The 22469-nt window shown below is 37.7% G+C and overlaps 1 protein-coding gene across 1 annotated transcript in view; it reads right to left on the bottom strand.

Annotated features, from left to right (window-relative positions):
- Rat1 (5'-3' exoribonuclease 2 Rat1) overlaps nt 1-22469 on the bottom strand; it is a 184425-nt gene that overhangs the window by 122783 nt on the left and 39173 nt on the right. Inside the window, exons 7-8 of the mRNA XM_068224996.1 lie at nt 4920-5227; nt 2991-3197 (exon numbers count right to left, since the gene is read on the bottom strand). Of these exons, the coding sequence (XP_068081097.1) occupies nt 2991-3197; nt 4920-5227 (515 nt within the window). The remainder of the gene's footprint in view (nt 1-2990; nt 3198-4919; nt 5228-22469) is intronic.

Genomic DNA, 22469 nt, shown 5'->3' with positions numbered 1-22469 from the left:
GTTTTCCAAACATTTCTTCAATTAAGTTACAAGAATGATAATTACTACTTCTCCTAGTGTAACTCTTTTTACCAATCTATTCCGTATAATATATTTTATCAATAAATAATCTAAGATAACACTATTCATAAGATAATCGTAATAAATCTAATAATTACTTACCAGTTTTTGACCCAATTCTCCACATTATAGAATGCCATACAATATTCACGGTCTCCCTATTACTATATCCAGGGAGTCTAGGATTATACACCACTTTGTTTTCATACACTAAGCAAATTAATGTTTCGATTTCATCAACAGATGACTATGTTGTGTCCGCCATTATCGAACGACTGCGACTGAAAAACGGACACGTCTGTTTTTACAAACCAGTCGATCTTCATCGCTCGTAGTTGATCGCTGACGATCGATGCTGTGTGACTGGTGCCACTGCCCTCTGTAGGTTTGTTTTCTTAGTCGGTCGATCGCAGTCGTTCGATCGAGCCTGTGTGACAGCCCCCTTATTGTTTAGTGATACGGTAACCATATATTTTTCAGAGTCGGGAGTAACTTCAAATAATTCTACATGTGACGGAGAGAAAGTAGGTTCTGCTTTACTCACACCGTATGAATGATCCTGGGCATCACATGGGATAACTGAAATTGACTTAGTTGAGCTGGAACTATCTGCTTTTGATTTTGAATTTCGCATTAGGCTGGTGATACACACCTTGGCGAGATGACCTTCTCTTCCACAAGAATCACATCTAATATCATACCTACTAACTCGGCATTCTGACACACGATGATTCGGCTTAGCACATCGGAAACAGAGGTTATCAATTCCTAATCTTCTGAAATCAGGTCTGATTCTTCTACTAGAGAGAGAACGTTGTCCATATCGGATACTTTGATTCGGTGAACGTGTGTTGCATGAATGGTCAGGGCTCAACGAATGGTTACTCTTGCTATAACTGGGGCTCGGTGAACGATAACGAAAACTGTGATCCCGTCGAGATCGGTGATCTGAGCCAGCAGAAACCTTATATGTATCGCTGTTGTCGAATTCAGATGCCGATGAAAAGGCTTGTCTGGTAAATTCCCTACTTTCTATTCTAGACGTTTCCAATAATGTTGCCTTAGCTAGGATTTCATCAAAAGTGGTTAGATTAGATTGAAGTAGCTGTTCGTGTAACCAATTGTCTCGTAAACCTCTTATGAACTGGGCTCTTAGAAATACATCCGAAATTGAAACTGTACGTTGACATTGGCATTTGGCTGTGAATTCGCACTCAGCTAAATTACGTTGAAGAGTTGCGACAAAATCGGCGATAGACTGTCCCTCTTTCTGATAGACATTTAAAAAATAATGCTGAGAAATAATGGCACTTTTCTTGGGAACAAGCATTTGGCTGAACAGTTTTACCAGATCTGTAAATGACTGAGTTCTGATCGATTTTTCTGGGCCTAGAAATGCAGATAGACTATTGTAATGCACAGAACCTATAGAGACGCATAGTAGCTGTGCTTTCTTTTCATCATCTGTGATATTTTTCATTGCTACGTAATTCTCAAACCTCTCCATATAGCATGCAAATTTTTCCTTCCGAGAATCAAAATTTTCAAATGGTTGTATGCTTGAACAGTTACCTGAATGCGAGATTTCTCTTCCTGATTCTCTTTGGAATGTTGTTATAAACTGAGTAAGCAGGGTTTGTTGTTGTCGGTTGAAAGCATCTAATAGTTTAGCAAATTGTTCTGAATCCATTCTTCTGAGTGTAACCTAATTGTGTCAAAACAGCGGTAAATATTTTCGGTGGTCGATTGATAGTACTGTGCAGGATATTAGCAATACTTATTTATACTTTCACCTCGTCGCCAACTGTTATGTTCTGAACACGCTACTAAATATACTTAGCCAGTACTTAACATTACTTTATTAGGAAAATGCATTTGTCACAGCATTGCATAACTATTCACTACAAAGAATGTTCCAATGAGAAGAACAGCTGTTCTCTCCAGAGAGTATACATCTCTGTGTTGTTACGCTGTTGTTACTAGCTAATTTTGTTTCCTTCTAGGCACTCTTTTGTTTGTTTTTTTCATTTGCTCCATTATGTTTTTTTTGGCATTCTTTAACTTATATTATGTAAATTATTTCAAGCCCCCTCATTTTTCACTGAAGATGGCTCAAACGAGCCGAAACATGTTTGAATTTGTTCACTTCATCTAATGATGGAATATATGATGTGTTCAATTAGGAGGATATTCTCATTTTTCACCTTTGTAAAGTTGTGTGTCATATTTTAGAGTGTCTATACTAGATTTCTACTTTTTTAGAAAGAAAATGAACATAACTAATGAATAAATTGTAGTGTGGAAATCTTCCATGAAAATGCATGTTTTGAAAAAACGATTGCCGTTTCACGCTGATTTTAATCTGTGCAGGGTTTTCCCGCCGACTTTTACAAAAATCGGATATAACAACAATCCGCAACAGCGAGTAAATCTTTTGCCGTCATGAATTCTTGCTATAGCTGACTTCTGTACATTTATCTGAAGAATAGCATGACATTAAAACTGATTATTCAGAAGGGGAGTTCGAAAGGCATTCTCCTATCTAATGATGCATTAAGAGAATAATAATAACAACAATAATAATTAATCAACTCTTTGTTCTAGTTCATCACCCAGTAGAACTCGCACCCTCCAATCTCTGGTCTTCTATTAATGCCACCAGCATTCCTTGCAGGCTTTCATTCGTTAAAAATATTTACCACAAACAAATCGCAATAACTTTGCTGCTTAATTCATTCCATTTAAATCATTTCTCCTCAATAAACTGAACACAAGAACAACAATTACATTTGAATGTGTCTGACACTATACAATTACTAGTAGTCCAGAAAGACTTTTAGGCTATGCGCGAATAGAATATTATTGTAAAATAACATGGAGTTCTGCCATTTTTTAAAATGACTGTTAAAGAATAATTTGATACGACTTACAGTTGGTGCATACTGCCCTTGTGGAGTCCAACGAGGCCTGAAGTCCTGAATTAACTTTGCACGCTTCTTCTTCTGTTTCTCACGTTCTTTAAATGCAATTTCATTCTGCTGACGCTTCTTGAAAATTACGTCTTCTACTTCACCCAAATTTGATAAGATTAGCTGCACTCTATCCAGGTTTACGTTACCACTGTCTGTAAGGAAGCCCTACCACAAATAGAAACAAGAAAGACAAAGATTATTTTCAAAAGAACACCCATCTTTACATCTGATAATCAGTTCACACACAATGTTTTCAATATAAATGGTGCGTCAATATCACCTCGTTTATCTGTTCATTCATTCATACGTCACAATATATAATACAAAGATGAAGGGCACTTCTGATGAGAAAACAGGCTGTGCATCCTTACCAACTGTCTCCTGACCATTAACACACAGCTATGCGGGACAACTGCACAGAATTGAAGAAGAAAGCACTTGCACGAGGTCATTTATTTACTGTTATAAAAGTAGTGAAAGTTGGTTAAAACCCATTGTAATCCTAAGTAATCGACATCAAGACTAAAGAATGTATACGCTGAATCTAGTTTTAAGGTATAAAATCGCAGGGAGGGATTCAGTTAGGTGGAAATGTAGTAAGCAGTCTGGCCTATGCTAACGACTTGGTCTTGAACTTGGAACTTGAAAATAGGTGCATTGAGTATAGTATGAAGACTAAATTGATGTCAGTGGGTAAGAAATTTAACAGAATTGAATGTCAGATTGGTGATACAAAACTAGAACAGGTTGATAATTTCAAGTATTAAGGTTGTGTGTTCTCCCAGGATGGTAATTTAGTAAGTGAGATTGAATCAAGGTGTAGTAAAGCTAATGGAGTGAGCTCGCAGTTGCGATCAACAGTGTTCTGTAAGAAGGAAGTCAGCTCCCAGACGAAACTATCTTTACATCGGTCTGTTTTGAGACCAACTTTGCTTTACGGGAGCGAAAGCTGGGTGGACCCAGGATATCTTATTCATAAGTTAGAAGTAACAGACATGAAAGTAGCAAGAATGATTGCTGGTACAAACAGGTGGGAACAATGACAGAAGGGTACTCAGAATGAGGAATGAACTTGATGCATGAAGCTGTAACGTGAAAAATTAAATAATTGAATAGGTTGAACCTCTTTTTCAGTTATTTAATTATTTAATTTTTAACGTTAATACTTTCAATACGGAACAATGAAATTTTTATCTTTAAATGCATGAAGCTGTACTCATAAACCGGCTTTGGTGGTGGGGTCTTGTGCGGTGAATGGAGGATAGGTTACCTAGGAGAATAACGGACTCTGTTATGGAGGGTAAGAGAAGCAGAGGTAGACCAAGACGACGATGGTTAGACTCAGTTTTTAACGATTTAAGAGGTATAGAACTAAATGAGGCCACACCACTAGTTGCAAATAGAGGATTGAGACGATGTTTAGTACATTCACAGAGGCTTGCAGACTGAACGCTAAAAGGCATACCAGTCTATAATGATAATGTATGTATCTAGTTTTAACAGTCTGGGATTCCTGTTTTATTAATCTAAATAACACTTATACTTTCTATCACTACTGTATTTCCTTGATATATTAGGCCCCCTATCTTGCATGGCAAAACAGAGTAGTAGGATGGCCAAGAGTCACATTCAAGAAAAATATGGCCCAAGTCAATGAGAAATGAACTGTAGGGCAAGATTAGAAATCAATAATTACAAGGACTGATTTCCTAAATAACTTCGTGTTTACTAGGTTAGTGGCTAACAATTTGATCTTTAATACAATCTGCTATAACGGACAACCAAATTACTCACAACACAATATAAAAATAAATAATAACACTGTACTTATCTTTAACTACACCAAAATGTTACTACAGATATTTTGTATTAAGTAAATATACTTACACCTGTTTTATATACTGCTTTCTTATACAGTTCCACAAGTCTGTCTATAGCACCTTCTCTGATCTCAAGTGAAGGAAGATGTGGTAAGAAATCATTTCCAACAAAGAAGCACATAAACACCCAGTCATCAATAGCTCGTTCAAAATCATACTTAAAGGGTAAGCCAGGCATATCTAGCTCTCTTTCCAAATACTCTCTCAAAATGTTCAAACGTACAAAAATGAACGGCACTTCCGATGAGAAAGCAGGCTTCACATCATCAGGATTGGGCTCACTTGCTAACCCTACACAATCCTTCATTTCGTGCCCTGAGGAAAAGAGAGAAAAACTACTATCAGTATAATATTCTGGATGGTGCTGGTAATTTTATTTCTAGGAGCATGCATGCAGCAAATACAATATTAAAAACATTTTTCTTTCTTTGAAGTATTGGGATATTGTGAGTTTGAATCCCGCTGTCGGCAGCCCTGAAGATGGTTTCATGTGTTTTCCCATTTTCACACCAGGCAAATGCTGGGGCTGGACCTTACTTAAGGCCACAGTCGCTTCTTCCCCACCCCTAGCCCTTTCCTATCCCATCATTCTATACGGACCATCTGTATCGGTGTGACATAAAAACAACAAAAAACAAAACAGCTCTGCTTTTAAAGTGAAGATCAACACTTTTGTATTACATTTCAAAAACATAATTGTCCATTCCTCATAGTTATTTTTCAGGAAAAAGATACAAACACTTTCATACTCCCTTGTACAAACCATTCCTTATAGTCATGAGGATTTAAAAACAATAGACAATTCATTTAGAAATATATATATATATATTTGATAGACACCTCCCTTTTAAAAAAATGCTAATTGTTCAGGGCGTCAACCTATGAAGATCTTTTGCCTCTACATGCACCATATGTGAGGAACCTGCGTGTATTATGTATTATGTAAATGGTGGAAGTGGAAGTGTACCGCTACACGTACGCCTCACCTGCCGGGTTCGGCAAACTTCAGCGGATAGCAATGTATAGGCCTAATCGCGGATGTTGCAGGTCAACAAATGGGTTTATTGCGCCACGGTATGGAGATTCCGCCCTTGCATTTTTCGTGCACGTACCTCACTATTTCATCTTTGACTTCTATAAAGCAGCCTTGTTGAGGACACCCAAATGCATTTTTTGTACAGTACGCATTTTTTAGGTATCTTCGTCTTCACGCTATTGCCAAATATTGGCTTTAGTTAGGCCTATGCCATATTTTCTTGTGGCTCCTGGATGCAAGCTCACAGCAGCACTACCATAGCACAACAGCCACTTGCTCGGTGAAATGAAATGTTTTGCGCTGTACAATTGGAATTTACATGCCTTGGATTTGTTAGTCGACTGCAGAATTAAAATGTTGTTAATGCTAGACTGCACTGTTAACTTTGAATCAACTTAGTTGTTGATGTGTTAGTGAATTAGCGAGGATTGCAGAAACAGTATTTAGACGATGTCTACAGTTAAACAATGCCTAAGTATGGCTGCCACATTGCAGAGACGTTATTTATCACTTAGACACTGTCTAAAACCGATTTTCAACCGGTCATGTTTAAACACTGCCAAGAGCACTGTTTAACCTCAAATGAGAGGAGTGAATCATAATCAGAGGTTATGTATTGTTACGGTTCAAATCCTGTTATAAGGTGATATCTGTATTTTATTATTATTATTATTATTATTATTATTATTATTATTATATTTGTGAGATTACTATTATTGTAACTATTATTATTGTTCAATTCAATTCTGCAATGCTTGTCGATTGCGTGATTGTAGCCAAATTGTTACGTATATGTGTGTGTAGATTAACACTAAAAACATGTACAGTAAGTGTAGCTGTATATCAGATGTGGATGTAGTGTTTGCAATAATTTCTGACATTGTAATATTGCGAAATACTGCTGGAGTATCTGCCGAGTCATTCCTACGTCATTGTGAGCATTTAGCAGTGAGCTCACTTTCTTGCAGATACCCAGGGTGCCGCCAGCGGTTTCACCACAGGGTGTAAAATTTGTCGCGAGGTGGGAGTAGATCATAGTTATTTCTGGACATTGCGTAGGTGTGTCAACTAACGCCTATATAAGGTGACTGTATATTGTAGCGTCAGTCATTAGTTAAACGGAAGGTGAACAGTGAAGAAGTCAAATGGATAAGTGAACGAGATGGAGAGGCCTCAGTCGGTCATTAGTTATTAGCCAAGTGGATGGTGGACAGTGATGGAGTCAAGTGGAAGGTCGGTTGTGTTCGAAGGATAGGCTTCCCATGAAGTCATATAGGACAGACTTACCAAGAAGTCATCAATTGGAGAAGAAGCAGTCACATGGATACATCACACAAATTAGGCTTTTTAATTTCGTGAGGCTATTTCTAGCCGAATGCAGCCCTTGTAAGGCAGACCCTCCGACGAGGGTGGGCGGCATCTGCCATGTGTAAGTAACTGTGTGTTATTGTCGTGGAGGATAGTGTTATGTGTGGTGTGTGAGTTGCAGGGATGTTGGGGACAGCACAAACACCCAGCCCCCGGGCCACTGGAATTAACCAATGAAGGTTAAAATCCCCGACCCGGCCGGGAATCGAACCCGGGACCCTCTGAACCGAAGGCCAGTACGCTGACTATTCAGCCAACGAGTCGGACAACCAAATTAGGCTTGATACAACTAGAGTAAACACCAAATCAAGGGAATACGTTGTAATTACACTCAAAGTCTTGAAGGTACAGTCAAATGAATCAGTGAGGGATAAATTTTGTGTATAATTGTTAAATGTCTAGTCAAGAAGAATTCAAACTCATGCCTAGTTTCTTTCAGCTACAATGTCATAATTTTATATTCTCATCTGTTTTATCACAGCAAGACTTACTATGTTTTCTGTACAATTTAAAGAATATATTTTGTTCTATCAAATGAATTTATCATATTATTTCAATGACAGAATTAGATAACCTCAAATTTAATGGGGAAACCAAACGCCAATCTCCTTTTCCCAGAACTTATATAGTATGTTGTCAAAAGTAAGCTTATTACCCCACACCCTAGAGATATTCAGGAATCTCATTCTCTTACTGCTGCAATGAGTTGTAGCTGGCGCCCTTCAAATCATGTATGTGTAAGTAATCAGGTAAGAACCAAGTGTGAGTACAAGGTCCAATGATTGAGTATTTTATTTAATGAAGATTAATTTTCATAGCTTTCATATTAAATTCAGGTTAGTATGTTTGTAAAGTTAGTCTGTTAGATAGGAACTCTACAGTACCATGAAACATGTCATTTGTATGATTATGTTGAGACGAATCCGGGAAGAAATGTTAGTCCGACGGCCTCTCTGTTGGTCACCCGCTGCTAAATCGCAGCAATTCGTTTGACATATATGGGGAGATAGATCTTAAAATAAGGTTTCGCTTTTCGAGAGTCTTGTTTCTTTAAACTGACAAAGGGATAGTCCAGTAATTGTGAACTTGAATATAATTCTTGGCAACAGATATATTTTATTATATACATGGGGTAATTTTCATGGAATTATAGGTCATTTCGACTACAACATACATCAAGGGTTATGAATTTCATGTTGTTGGTCCGTACTGAACTGAGAATAACATATGAATAGTAACACAGTAAAGGTTTCCACCTATTCAGTACTAATATGTATTTACAATGTTATAAATTACATGGAACTAGTTTCGACCCACCTAGGGGTCATCATCAGCCATATTAAAGCATACATAAGTTTTTTGTCGAATCCTAAAACATGTTGTTTTTAACTGTAATCATCGTATGGATTTTATAATTTATGAAGTGAAGTTTGGTAATGAGATGAGAAATGGTACAGGTGAGTAGTAAATATAAATATATATACAAACAAGTTTGGAACAAAGTACTAGTGAGGTGCTTAGAGTTGTAAAAATATAATCTCGTGGATGTCAGTAGTCCTCGTACTAAAGAAACAATGTAAAATAACACATTTAAACATATATACAAGTATGCACAAAGTCTGGAGAGTAATGAGTGATACTCTTTTAATGTCGAGTCGGCTTGACACTGATCACTTAAGCGGAGAAATTAGGTATTTGGTGTATTAAAGCTGTGTTGGTCGGTTGCGTTGTTGATTGTTGGACGTGAAGTTATTTTTGAATTTCTGGTTGAGAAGAAGGTGGAAACTGCGCGTGGATATATTGATTCTCAGTTCTTAGCGGAAACCAAATTGGACCGCAGCGCGAGGTGGGTTGAAACTAGTTCCATGTAATTTATAACATTGTAAATACATATTAGTACTGAATAGGTGGAAACCTTTACTGTGTTACTATTCATATGTTACAACATACATATCAGAATTACGTGTCCCAATCGTCAGAGGGCTGTCACATACATCAACTGGGAGGGATTCACTTATATTTTTACTGTGAAGTAAACACACATAATAGTGAAAACTAAAAAGTAGCTTGTATGGGTTTTGGTACATGTAATCATATAAGTTTTTGGTAACTATCATAGGAAAAGGCAAGTGGTGGTGATTGTGGTGATTATTGTTTACAGAGGACCGAGGATGAAGAGCCATGGCCATAATAACAGCCCTAGTATTTGCCTGGTGTAAAAACAGGCAAATTACGGAAAACAATCTTCAGGGCTGCCAATGATGCGTTTCGAACCTACGATCTCCAGAATGCAAGCTACATCTATATGGCCCGTACAACACACTCTGTTACATTTACTATTGCTTCATCTTTCCTTCATCGAAGCTACTGTATTTATGAGTAGATTACACTCACTGTAACAATGCTATAATCAAAGCTACACTTCCCCGCACGGTGGCGTCGCTTTAGTGTCGGTAATATTATGAGATTTAATTTCCACCGAAAGCGATACTCTAATCTCTGGACAAGTCATGCTCATGCTTAGCCATACTTGAGTAATGTGTAGGAAGCAAACAGCTGACTGGTGTTCGGCGCGCGCACCGACAAATTTCATTGGTGGTGACAGGCAACGAGTTGCATAAAGATACTTCTTTCTCCATTTTCAAACCAATATTGAAACTTTAAGCGATGTCTAGTTAAGCATCGACTGAACAATGTTTATGCAATGGAAGATCGTGCTCGATTTAGACGTTGTTTAAGTAGACGTTGTCTAAGGCTTAAAACTAGTCATCGTTTCTGCAATCGGACCTTAATCGTCAGAAAAACAGATGCAATTCCTTTGTTATTGTGACGACTATTAATTATCCACCCACTATTTTCATTTTAAATTCAATAAACACGAGTTATCATTCCAGTCCAGCTGATTGCTATTATCAAATCATCCTACTGCATATCCTCTCCTTTATTGAGAAGTTTTAAGCCATAGTACGAGACACCTGTCTGTCTCAGGTCATCATATTCTATTAAAGTAAATCTCTAATGAAATCTACCAGTTCCTAAAGATTAGAGCAGCGAACCCTGAGAGGAGGCCAAGGCATATAAGTATTACGATCCACGCACAGCCTTCTCCACCCCATGAATAGAGCACAATAGATTCATTCAATACACTCCTTCAGACATATCGTATTTACCCGAATAATAAGAGTAACGTCCTGACAATGTCCAACAACATTTCAGCATGATTTAACAAGCACCACAAAAGCATCACATTTTATTACTTGGATTGATGATGAAACAACATCTAACAGTTCTCCGTCAGCTAGTGGTCATTTACAGCGGTGTCCAATGACTTGCATATGGCTAACACCACTCAAACAGATTTGGTGATGAACTACGGGTTCAACATTTACCAGTTCCCATTTACTATTGAATTATTAACGATTGGCAGTATTAGAACTAACAGTTCTGTGTATATAAATTAATACTTGAAATAGTCTCGATGATGAGCATACTCAAGATGTTAGAACCTAGTTTATTTTCAAATTTAATCATAATTGCATCCCAGTGTGACTTCCCCGCTCGGAGAACAATCATCAAATGAGAAATGCAACCAAGCAAGTAAAGGGCGCCAATCTTTAAGTTGAGGACTTAAAGATAAAATTTATAATCAAGCTTGGACAGACTCTTATCACAGGGGTGAGGTGATAGTACACTAATCATTAAGCAGGAGAATTAGAAATCAAAAGGCTAATTAAGGCAAATTGATTAAAATAAACTAGAAAAATACTATTTATTATATTTAATATGAATGACGACGGTTTAACGAGAACTGAATTTAACATAGAAAATGAATTTAACAAAAAATTGAATGACTCTACTTCGCGAAAACTTGCAATATCTTTAACTCGCTTGCTCACCATGTCGTCTTGTTCTGCTGGTCCTTGGAAAGCTTCCCTCCTTGCAGCTGGAACATCACCGGCCGTCTTTGATATCTCTTCATCTGCAGCTCAGTACCATTCCTGCCTTGCAAATTGCACCCACCACTAATTGGAAGATGACTTCAAAACTAACACTCCCTATTATGCTTTATCCCATAGATTGGAGATAAGCCCTATGTCACAGTTAGACGAACCACCTTGGGTTATATGGAGAGGATACTCAATTAAGAATCCTTCCAACTTTACTGAAAATGTTCTCTGAAGTTTCATTTCTATCTAGATTAAAACTATCTATTGACTTAGACTGGTTCAAACCGGTCTTGCAGCCGTGCTGTACGTACTTCCTCATGAGAGTGGCTATACACACCTCATTCAGAATTTCTAAGTATCGAGACGCAGAATCAAGTAGAACATAATGTAGAAGTCTCGTAGAAGATCGTAGAATAATGTAAAGAGACTCGCAGAAACGAATAAGACGTTGTAGAGAGACCCTCCAGGAGCTCCAACACGCCCTCTTATAACCTTCTCTCGCGCTAATTACAGGCCGCTACACGTGGTCCAATCAGATGACACTTCTCTCCCCACTCTAGATTTTAGAGTAGATGGGTTCCACACAAGATATCAGCTGTTCTTCTATTCGTCCTTTCAATCAGTATCCATGGCAACATGACGCTCCTTTGAAAATATAGGCGTTGATCAGTTCGAATAATTCTGGTCGAAATACGGTAGCTTACGTTAGGACGCGTGAACACGTGCTTGCTTTTCTCAGAACTTGGTGTCTAAATTTGTCCTCCCTTCCTCCTCGGTGATGTGGCAAGATAACTGAAATCTACTGCAAGTTAATTTTAACCGACTGTCGCAAGAATCTAAGTGAATATTAGGATATTCAGCCCTCGTTTATAAGTCGTAGTTACAAAGTAATGAAATGATAGTGAGCAAATGATTAAACATGAATTATAATACAATTACATACCAAATAAATATAATGACGTTAAATTCCTGAATTAATTACACATAATAAAATTAACATAATTACACTGTAACGTCTGGAACGTTACATACGCCCCCATGAGTTCTTAACAAATATTACATGAGTTGAGAACTCACACACTTACTCCCACCTTGACTTGAAATACCTCTATTACCTGCCCATAACGAGCGACATTATTTTCATACACTTAATTAGATCTCACTCTTTCCATATCTCTCTTAGACTTCTTACCATTGTGACTGTCTGTTATTTCAGTTCATCTTGAGGTTTAGATGCTAAGTTCTGCCCATCATGAGCAACTTTTCACTTTTGTAAAAAAAAAAAACAAGATTATTCTAGAGAATATAACATAATATATACAATTCAGATTACAAACTCTGCCGAGTGTCTATCTGTCCTTTTCCTCCCCATCTTTCCGCCATTCTTTGCTAGATAGCAGTAACACGTTCTCTTCCAATCTTTTACATTAAAAAAAATTGAAAACATATGATACAAACAATTTACACTTTTATCACTCTTTCGAATGTTTCAGCCTTATCTTGAAGCATGATGTAAGACACTTCACACAAATACACACGTGATTTAAGCTCACGGTAAAATTATTGCAAGTTAGAAATGCACATACGGGAAAATTAATTATTTGCCGTCGTCAGCTTTAATTAGCCTTATGTAACATCTCAGAAAACAAATATATATAAAATTTCATGGCTTCACATACGGAAAACAGATGATCTATCTTTAATGAACGAGCGTAAATCTACCGTCACACAAACATCTCCCTTGTTTACAAACACAACTAGGAAATACCACCACAATTGAGACGTAAACACATACCGCTCGTAGTCTGACATAACAAGTAGCAACTTCCCCGAGTTACTGACCTATATCTCACAATCCGGTTCAGCCACCTCACACGACAGGTATCTCCTTAAACTACTAATGTTGTACGAACCATTCATTACGCTCTCGCCATCCGCTAACTTGTAAGCACAGGGTCCTAGTTTTCTATGTACTTTATACGGGCCTTGATATAAAAGAAAAAATTTCTTCGTTACCTTATCCTCACTATTTGACAACATAGGAACTCTCACCAAAACCATATCACCTACTTCAAAGTTATCAAGTACCTTACGTTTCTGCTGTCTTTTACGTTTATCTCCAGATTTAATCAGGTTCTCCCGTGCCAGTCGGACGTAAAATTCAGCATTACGAGGTGGTTCCTCAGGCAAACCTAACACTCTCACTAGTTCATTCTGAGGCTTACAACCAAAATGAACTTGTGACGGCGTCAATCTCGTGCTTTCATGTTGAACTGCATTGATCCATGTCTCTATGCGGGATAAATGAGCCACCCAGGCTGTATGCTTATCGAACACTAAGCATCTAAACATGCGAGATAACTCTTTCATAACGCGCTCACACATATTACCCTGAGGGTATCTAATAGATGAATGAACCTGTGTAATACCTAGCTCTCTAATTATGGACTTCCATTTTCTCGAAATAAATTGCGGTCCACTGTCTGATAATATTCTAAGAGGAGTACCTAATTCAGGGATATACTTCTCTTTGATTATACGACTACAAGATTTTCCAGTGGCTTTTCTCATACCGTATAATCTGACCAATTTCGAGAAGGCATCAATAATGACTAAAATATATTGGAAGCCGAACTGTCCCTTAACCACAGGTCCAAATAAATCAGTACACACCAAGTCACCAGGTCTTTCTGAGATTACTGCCTGACGAGGTCCTTCTAAATAGCGGTTAGGAACTTTGCTACGCTGACACAGATCGCAAGTGGAAAGAATTTTTCTTATATCTCTTCCCATCTTGTCCCATATAAAATTCTGTCGGATCTCATACAGAACTTTATTAGCTCCAAAATGTCCTAATTCCTTGTGGATAAACCAAATCAATTCCACACGTAGCGCTTTGGGTACACAAATCCCCCAGAGATCCTCGCCACATTTCCTGGCTAGAAACCCGTTAACCAGTTTGTACATGTGCCTACCATGTGACACCGTGAGCTGCTCTCCTCCCTGAAGTACAGACAAAGGTTCCCGACATTCTTCGTCTACCGACTGTTCAACCAATAGGTTACGTAGTCTATTTAGAGCAGTTTCATTTTCCTTAGACCAACATGTACATATAATAATGCCCTCACGTGGCTCTAGAAGGCTACCTTCTTCGCACAACTTCGGATCACGTGACAATAAATCAGCAAGGACATTATTCTTTCCCTTAACGTGAGTTACCTTAAACTCATACTCTTGTAGGGCGAGTATCCATCTACTAACTCTGTTAGATGATAATTTACACTTGGATACAAAAGAAAGAGCATGATGATCCGTCCTAATTTCAAATTCGGTACCTAAAACATACATCCTAAATTTACTGAGGGAGTATACGATAGCTAGGAATTCTAGTTCCGTTATAGTATAACGCTTTTCAGCAGCACTTAAACCTCTGGAAGCTAAAGACACAATCCCTAAATTACCATCATCATCTACTTGACATAATGCACCAGCGATACCACAGTGAGATGCGTCCGTCAGCAACACATACTTCCTATCGGGCATAGGGTATCTCAAAACAACCGCCTGCCTGAATCCTTCTTTTAATTTTAGGAAAGCTATATCATGATCTTGTGTCCATTCCCACTTACTGCCAGCTTTCAATAGTTCTCTAAATGGCTCTAGTAAGTTACCAAATCTCACTACAAATCGTCTGAAAAAATTACATACACCAATATACGATCTGAGCTCCTTAATATTTCTAGGTGTCGTAGTATTCAATATTTTTTCAATTCTTGTGCTCTCAGGCGTCACTCCCATTGCCGATACACGGTGCCCCAAAAAAAGTCACCTCTCGTCTACTGAAAACACATTTGTCAAGTTTCAGAGTAAAACCAGCATACTCTAATTTAGAAAAAACCCTCTCCAAGTGGTCCAAGTGCTCTTCAAAGGTACTAGATCCTATAACCAAATCATCGATATAAATAGTAGCATAATCTCCAGTATCATCTCCCAAGGCAATACTAAGTGCGCGAATAAGAGCTGCCGAACTCGTACGGGTCCCAAAAGGAACACGCCTAAATTGGTACAAACTATGCTTATAGCTGAAAGCAGTAAGAGGCCTGTCTTCTGATCTCAAAGGTATCTGCCAAAAACTACTCCTAAGATCTAACGTAGAAAACCAACTCTTACCCTGAAAATTCTGTATCAACTCTTCAATGGTTTGTGATCTCAACTGATCAGCACCAATGCGTCTGTTCATCTCCCTGCCATCAATACACAAACGTATTGATCCATCAGACTTAGGCACGACAATTAAGGGATTAACATATTGACTGTTTGATAATTCAATCACATCGTCTGCTAACATAGCTTGAATTTGATCCTCTACTGCTTTTGCATATTTGTGTGGTATCGGATATCGCGGTCCGCTGAATGGAGTCTTATCCAGCACAGAAAAAGAATGTTCATACAGATGGGTAACACCAGGTTTCTCGGAGAAAATCTCCACGTGTTCACATAACACTTCAAATAACTTGTCCTTCTGGACTTCATTCAACTCATTTCTACTTACGGCTTCTTTCAAGCCACATATTTTATCCTCATGAATCCACAACTGACACAACTTCAGGCCCTCACTAGCCTCTTCATTTACTTTAGAAACCTCTTTCATTCTCCACACTGTACTAACTTCCGTTTTCCTCTGAATTTCCTCCTCAAACTTGACCTTAATATCCTCATTATTCCACCTCAAATTTAGCACTAGATCATTGTAATTTAACTGAGCCAATTTTAACGTTAACCAGTCAGATCCCAAGATAAGATCAAATATTAAATGCGGAATTACCAAACATATCTGAACGCTAATAAAATTATTAATACAGATCGGGACAGCTACTTGTTTACAAATTTGCTTAGACCTCTTTCCAACAGCCGTAATGATGAAAGTAGACTTAACAGGCATTTCCTCCAACTGAATACCCTGTTTCACTAATGACTCATACCACTGAGAACTAATACATGATATTTGGCTACCAGAATCAATCAAAACTTTAACCCACGCCCCCCAGACTTTCAATTTAACAACGGGATTGACTACTTTATTACTTGAATCTCCATTATTCTGCTCGGGTTCATACAACAAATCGTCTCTAACCTCGAGGTCATATGGTAACACTTTCATGGCAAGACACTTCGCTACCTTCTTACTAGGCTGGAATTCTGACCTAACATTACAGCCTCTCGTTAGTTTAAAGGTTCCCTTTGTGTATTGACGTTGGACTCATTAGTACATTGCTCTGGCCTCCGTTGGGAATTTCCTGTCCTATATTCAGATGCTCCTCTCCTGCTGTTCTGCTGAGGTCTGAACTGATTGCGAGTTTCGTGATTCTGTGTACTACCGTTATGTCTCATTCCGTTGTGATGACTAAAGTTCTGAATATTCTCCGTTCTACTTCTAAGGTTACCTAACGCATCAAAACTGCCTAGTAGATTCTCCATCTCCTGAATAGTTCCAACTTTTTGCATACAGGCCGCTTCTCTCACCCTGTCCGGAAAATGTCTCAAAAGTAGTCTCACTACATCAGACCCTTCGGTTATACCATCTAAGTTCTGACAAATCATGACATGTGCCAGGAAGTACTCGGTCATAGTAACTCCCTCATGCTGTTTGTACCTCCCAAATACCACCCTTTCTCTCTCCCGAGCTTGTATCGCTTCATTCCAGAATTTCTCTCTAAACTTATTTCTGAATTCTTTCAGGTTCGTCATCGTCTGCCTATATACCATGAACCAAGACCGAGTTTCTCCTACAAAAGCATGGTCAATATTTTCCATAACGTCTTCCCAGTCCATAGACCCTTCCTCTAGACGCTTTTCAAACCGTTTCTCTATCATCTTAAGGAAATCTAGCGGGTTTGTTTGTTTCCCATTAAATTTAGGTAGTTCAATTTCCCTAATGTAGCTATTTCCTAGACATTGCCTTCCCGTGAAAACCTGTTTATCCTTTGCCACCTGTTTTAACTGATTTTCTGCTTTCTCCATCCGGCATTCTACATCTCTGTCTCTCCTATCAATTTCTCTCTCCAAATTAACCTGCTTCTCTTTCAATGTCCTAATTTCAATCTTATTCTCTTCAGCTATCGCAAACCTTTCTTCACTTGCCCGGGTCTCATCTTCTAAGCTTTACCGTGTCAATCTCTTGTTGGACGTGGTCTTTAAATACCCGTATTTCCCCTCTTTGAGTGTCAACTCTCTTATCAATACTAGTGACCTGCCTCATTACTTCCTCCCTAGTAGAGTTGTTTTCCTTCCCCATTAATTCCAGGAATTCACTTCTCTGTTCCGCAAACTTTTCTTCTACCTTTTTCCCTTGCCGTACATATTCACTTTCCTGGTCCTCTAATCGCTTATTAAAATGTTCATTTTTTAACACCAGATCGCGTAACTGCCTACTGTGTTCGTCCATTCTCCGATTCGCTTCCTCCTTATTTTCCCTCATCTCCCTACTTAATTCAGCTTTAGTTTGCTCTAACTGTTCTTTAAGTTCATATTTAATACTCTCAATTTTAGTGTTATTTTGTTCTACATCTGTTTTAATTTGTTCCAATTCACTTTTAAGCTCAGATTTAGTGTCCTCTATCTTACTTAACATTAACTGCATCATTCCCATTAACTGATCATTATTATTACTTTCATTGTTAGTGTTTACTTCCGCTTCGCCCCCCATCCTACTATCATCTGACTCCATACTGACTTCTTTCTGCTTGCCTTCACTCTCCATACTACTTACACTTCTATCTTCAATTTCCTCTACAAGACTACACAACTCTTCCTCTGAACTCACTACGTTATTGCCTTTTATCGCTCGTCCACTGCGCAACATCCTCTCCTCTTTCGTCTGATCAGCCATGACCCTTCCCACAATCAAACACTCTTAATGAAACGTGGATATCCAAATTTTGCCCATAATACGAATTCTGATATTGTTACTGTTATTAACTGCTCCGTACTTAATGATTTTCTCGCCACACGTTGGAGCGGCATTTATGTGACTTCCCCGCTCGGAGAACAATCATCAAATGAGAAATGCAACCAAGCAAGTAAAGGGCGCCAATCTTTAAGTTGAGGACTTAAAGATAAAATTTATAATCAAGCTTGGACAGACTCTTATCACAGGGGTGAGGTGATAGTACACTAATCATTAAGCAGGAGAATTAGAAATCAAAAGGCTAATTAAGGCAAATTGATTAAAATAAACTAGAAAAATACTATTTATTATATTTAATATGAATGACGACGGTTTAACGAGAACTGAATTTAACATAGAAAATGAATTTAACAAAAAATTGAATGACTCTACTTCGCGAAAACTTGCAATATCTTTAACTCGCTTGCTCACCATGTCGTCTTGTTCTGCTGGTCCTTGGAAAGCTTCCCTCCTTGCAGCTGGAACATCACCGGCCGTCTTTGATATCTCTTCATCTGCAGCTCAGTACCATTCCTGCCTTGCAAATTGCACCCACCACTAATTGGAAGATGACTTCAAAACTAACACTCCCTATTATGCTTTATCCCATAGATTGGAGATAAGCCCTATGTCACAGTTAGACGAACCACCTTGGGTTATATGGAGAGGATACTCAATTAAGAATCCTTCCAACTTTACTGAAAATGTTCTCTGAAGTTTCATTTCTATCTAGATTAAAACTATCTATTGACTTAGACTGGTTCAAACCGGTCTTGCAGCCGTGCTGTACGTACTTCCTCATGAGAGTGGCTATACACACCTCATTCAGAATTTCTAAGTATCGAGACGCAGAATCAAGTAGAACATAATGTAGAAGTCTCGTAGAAGATCGTAGAATAATGTAAAGAGACTCGCAGAAACGAATAAGACGTTGTAGAGAGACCCTCCAGGAGCTCCAACACGCCCTCTTATAACCTTCTCTCGCGCTAATTACAGGCCGCTACACGTGGTCCAATCAGATGACACTTCTCTCCCCACTCTAGATTTTAGAGTAGATGGGTTCCACACAAGATATCAGCTGTTCTTCTATTCGTCCTTTCAATCAGTATCCATGGCAACATGACGCTCCTTTGAAAATATAGGCGTTGATCAGTTCGAATAATTCTGGTCGAAATACGGTAGCTTACGTTAGGACGCGTGAACACGTGCTTGCTTTTCTCAGAACTTGGTGTCTAAATTTGTCCTCCCTTCCTCCTCGGTGATGTGGCAAGATAACTGAAATCTACTGCAAGTTAATTTTAACCGACTGTCGCAAGAATCTAAGTGAATATTAGGATATTCAGCCCTCGTTTATAAGTCGTAGTTACAAAGTAATGAAATGATAGTGAGCAAATGATTAAACATGAATTATAATACAATTACATACCAAATAAATATCATGACGTTAAATTCCTGAATTAATTACACATAATAAAATTAACATAATTACACTGTAACGTCTGGAACGTTACACCAGTTTTTATTGTCAATTTGTATATATTTGTTTCATTTGTTTTATGTCAATTGTGTGCATGTACATTTGTTTAGTATTAGATGTTTTACATTATAGTGAAGATGGCCAGCCCCGGCCGAAACGAGTCCCTAATTAATGTAATTTAGAATATTGCATATTATAGTATCGAAAGGTGGACCATTACTACATTAATTTAATAATTATATTGTACTTACAATTCAATACAGATCAGAACCATGAAGTTTATAACCTATAATTATAACCTACGAATAATCCCCGCCGTTGAATAATGCCCACACCCTCATTTTAGGAAGGCTCATTTTGAAAAAAAATGAAATGAACTAAAATTCCTTCCATCGAAAGAGTAACATAGGCATAAGCAAACATTTCGTATCACTCTGCGAGGTCCATGTGGTCTTTACGCAAATATGAACACGTAAATTTACAGATATAGCTGCTTTGCCTGAGATGATATAAATACATTATCACTGCTATGAAATATATTTTCCAGGAATATGAGCAAGTAGGCCTACTTACGTGACAGGTATTTCATTAAAGTGAACTTGCAATAGGCTTGATTCCCTGTAGATGGGAAAATTGGTTGTATCTTGCATCACTAGAATCCTCTCCTAAATTACAAATTCGTCACACACCACCCGTCATACTAATAAACGATGTACAACTTTTATACAAGGTTTATAAACCGTTTATGTGAAATTAGTTACAAATAAACCATGTATAAACCTCCTATGTATACATCTGCTATAGTTATTCATTGAATTGCTTATACAAAACAGGACCCTTGTACAAGCATTGTATAGCAGCGAGTAGCGGAAAACGAAACGAGTGAGCAGTTTATTTTCGTGGTATTTACTGCCTGCAGTAATATAATGATGGTGAAATATTTGACTTAGCCATTCAACATTGAAGGAATGGACGAATGGACGATAATGTTTATGATTTTCACGATATTTTAAACATAGAAGACATACAACATTTAGGAGTTATCGAGGCTAGACATCTTCGTAAAATAAAACACTTTTAAAGAGACGGAATGACAATGAATAACTATAAAAGAAATGACAATTGGGCAATTTTTTTTTGTAATAATGTGTTACTGCTTAACAGACTTTTGATATTAGGAGTTTATAATACATTATCTGTCTCTACAAAGATCTTTCTCAAATTTGAGTATAAAAAGAGACATATTCTTTGACATAAAAAAATGGTATAATTTGAAAACCGTACGTAATATGATTTCCATACTTTGCAGTTGAATACGCAGATATATGATGTATAAATGCGTAATAGAAACTTTTTTAATCAACCTTTCTTGTAGCTGCAAAGCGGTTTTTACATTCTCCTGAAAAGTAAGGATTTTGTAATGTGTACACTTTTCAACACACCGATTCAATTACAATTGCTTATGTTTTCTGTACTATCCCAGTTAGGAGTTCTTGATCTTTTCTTAAGCTTTTCCATTTCTTTCGTGGCGTTCATTACACGAGCAAGCTGAAGAAATGTTGTGATCAATATAATCCAATTTCCAGCAGTCTCACTTTGTGTTGCCACTGCCTTTTCGATATGCCATGCTACTGAGTGACTTCCCGAAAAGATCTGCTTGTAGATAACAAGCAGAAGCTATCATAAAGGTGATGAACGTGCCAAATACGTCAGTGAACTGCAGGAAGAGATTCCTGCGACTTGGAACGAGTGTATGTGTGTTGTATAGTAATACAGTGCGTAAACCCATACTGGACAGTAACAAGACCGGTGGTGGATAATTCTTTTCGTACAATGTAAACACTTGAAATAGACACACCGGCGAAATCTGATATTAGTTTTGCGATACAGTAAAACCTCGTTAATTCGAAGACTTTTTTAATACAGAAATCGGACTTTCAATAACGAGATTTCAAATTAATAGCCATCTTGTAATCCAGAAATGCTAACCCTCGCCAGTTTTCGCGGATTCTGCTTTTCCGCATACTGCCTGCCACGTGATATTGTGGCATACCTTAAAACGTCAAATACAACAGAATTATGATTTCACTCTTTTTCAACTATGAAACACACTATAGACACACCGAAGTGAGTGAAAGTGCGGAAAGCTACCCCTGTACGTTCCAGAAGACGCATTCTATCGTGACGTGGAGAAATTTTGAATTTAAATTACTCTGTAAAATATGGTACTATTTAAAAAATGTAAAGTCAGTTTAGAATTAAAAGTCTGAATTGTTTTCTGTTTAAATATGACATATGGGGACAGTCTTCTTCCATCTATGGTTGCACAAAGCATAACTGTACACTCAGCATCGAAAACTAGGTGAGCCAGGAGCGTGTTGGCAACCTTGACGCAAATAAAACCCACACCCCAATTTCGTGCCTCAAAATCTTTTTTTTACATATGCGGGGATTATTCGCGTAAATACGGTATATTTCGGGCGACTGCTTTGAAGTTAATATTCCAAATTTTTCCCTTGAAGATTACATTAAATTATTTTTGACAACTGCTTCAAAGTTAATATTCAAATTTATTCCTTGAAGATTACATTCAATTTCGTAGAAATGAAATTCTGCATAATAATTTTCATTCAACAGGATTCCTTTAAACACATATAACATGGGATTAACTGGTAGGCATAAAAAATATTTTTGTTAAATCAGAAATGCTGTTACAACGGAATGTCAATCAATCAATCAATCAATCAATCAATCAATCAATCAATCAATACTGATCTGCATTT

This window comes from Anabrus simplex, chromosome 1 (genome assembly GCF_040414725.1).
Source record: "Anabrus simplex isolate iqAnaSimp1 chromosome 1, ASM4041472v1, whole genome shotgun sequence".
NCBI lineage: Eukaryota > Metazoa > Arthropoda > Insecta > Orthoptera > Tettigoniidae > Anabrus > Anabrus simplex.
Note: the sequence above shows the minus strand (reverse complement) of the source record. Positions and strands in the feature narration are given on the sequence as shown.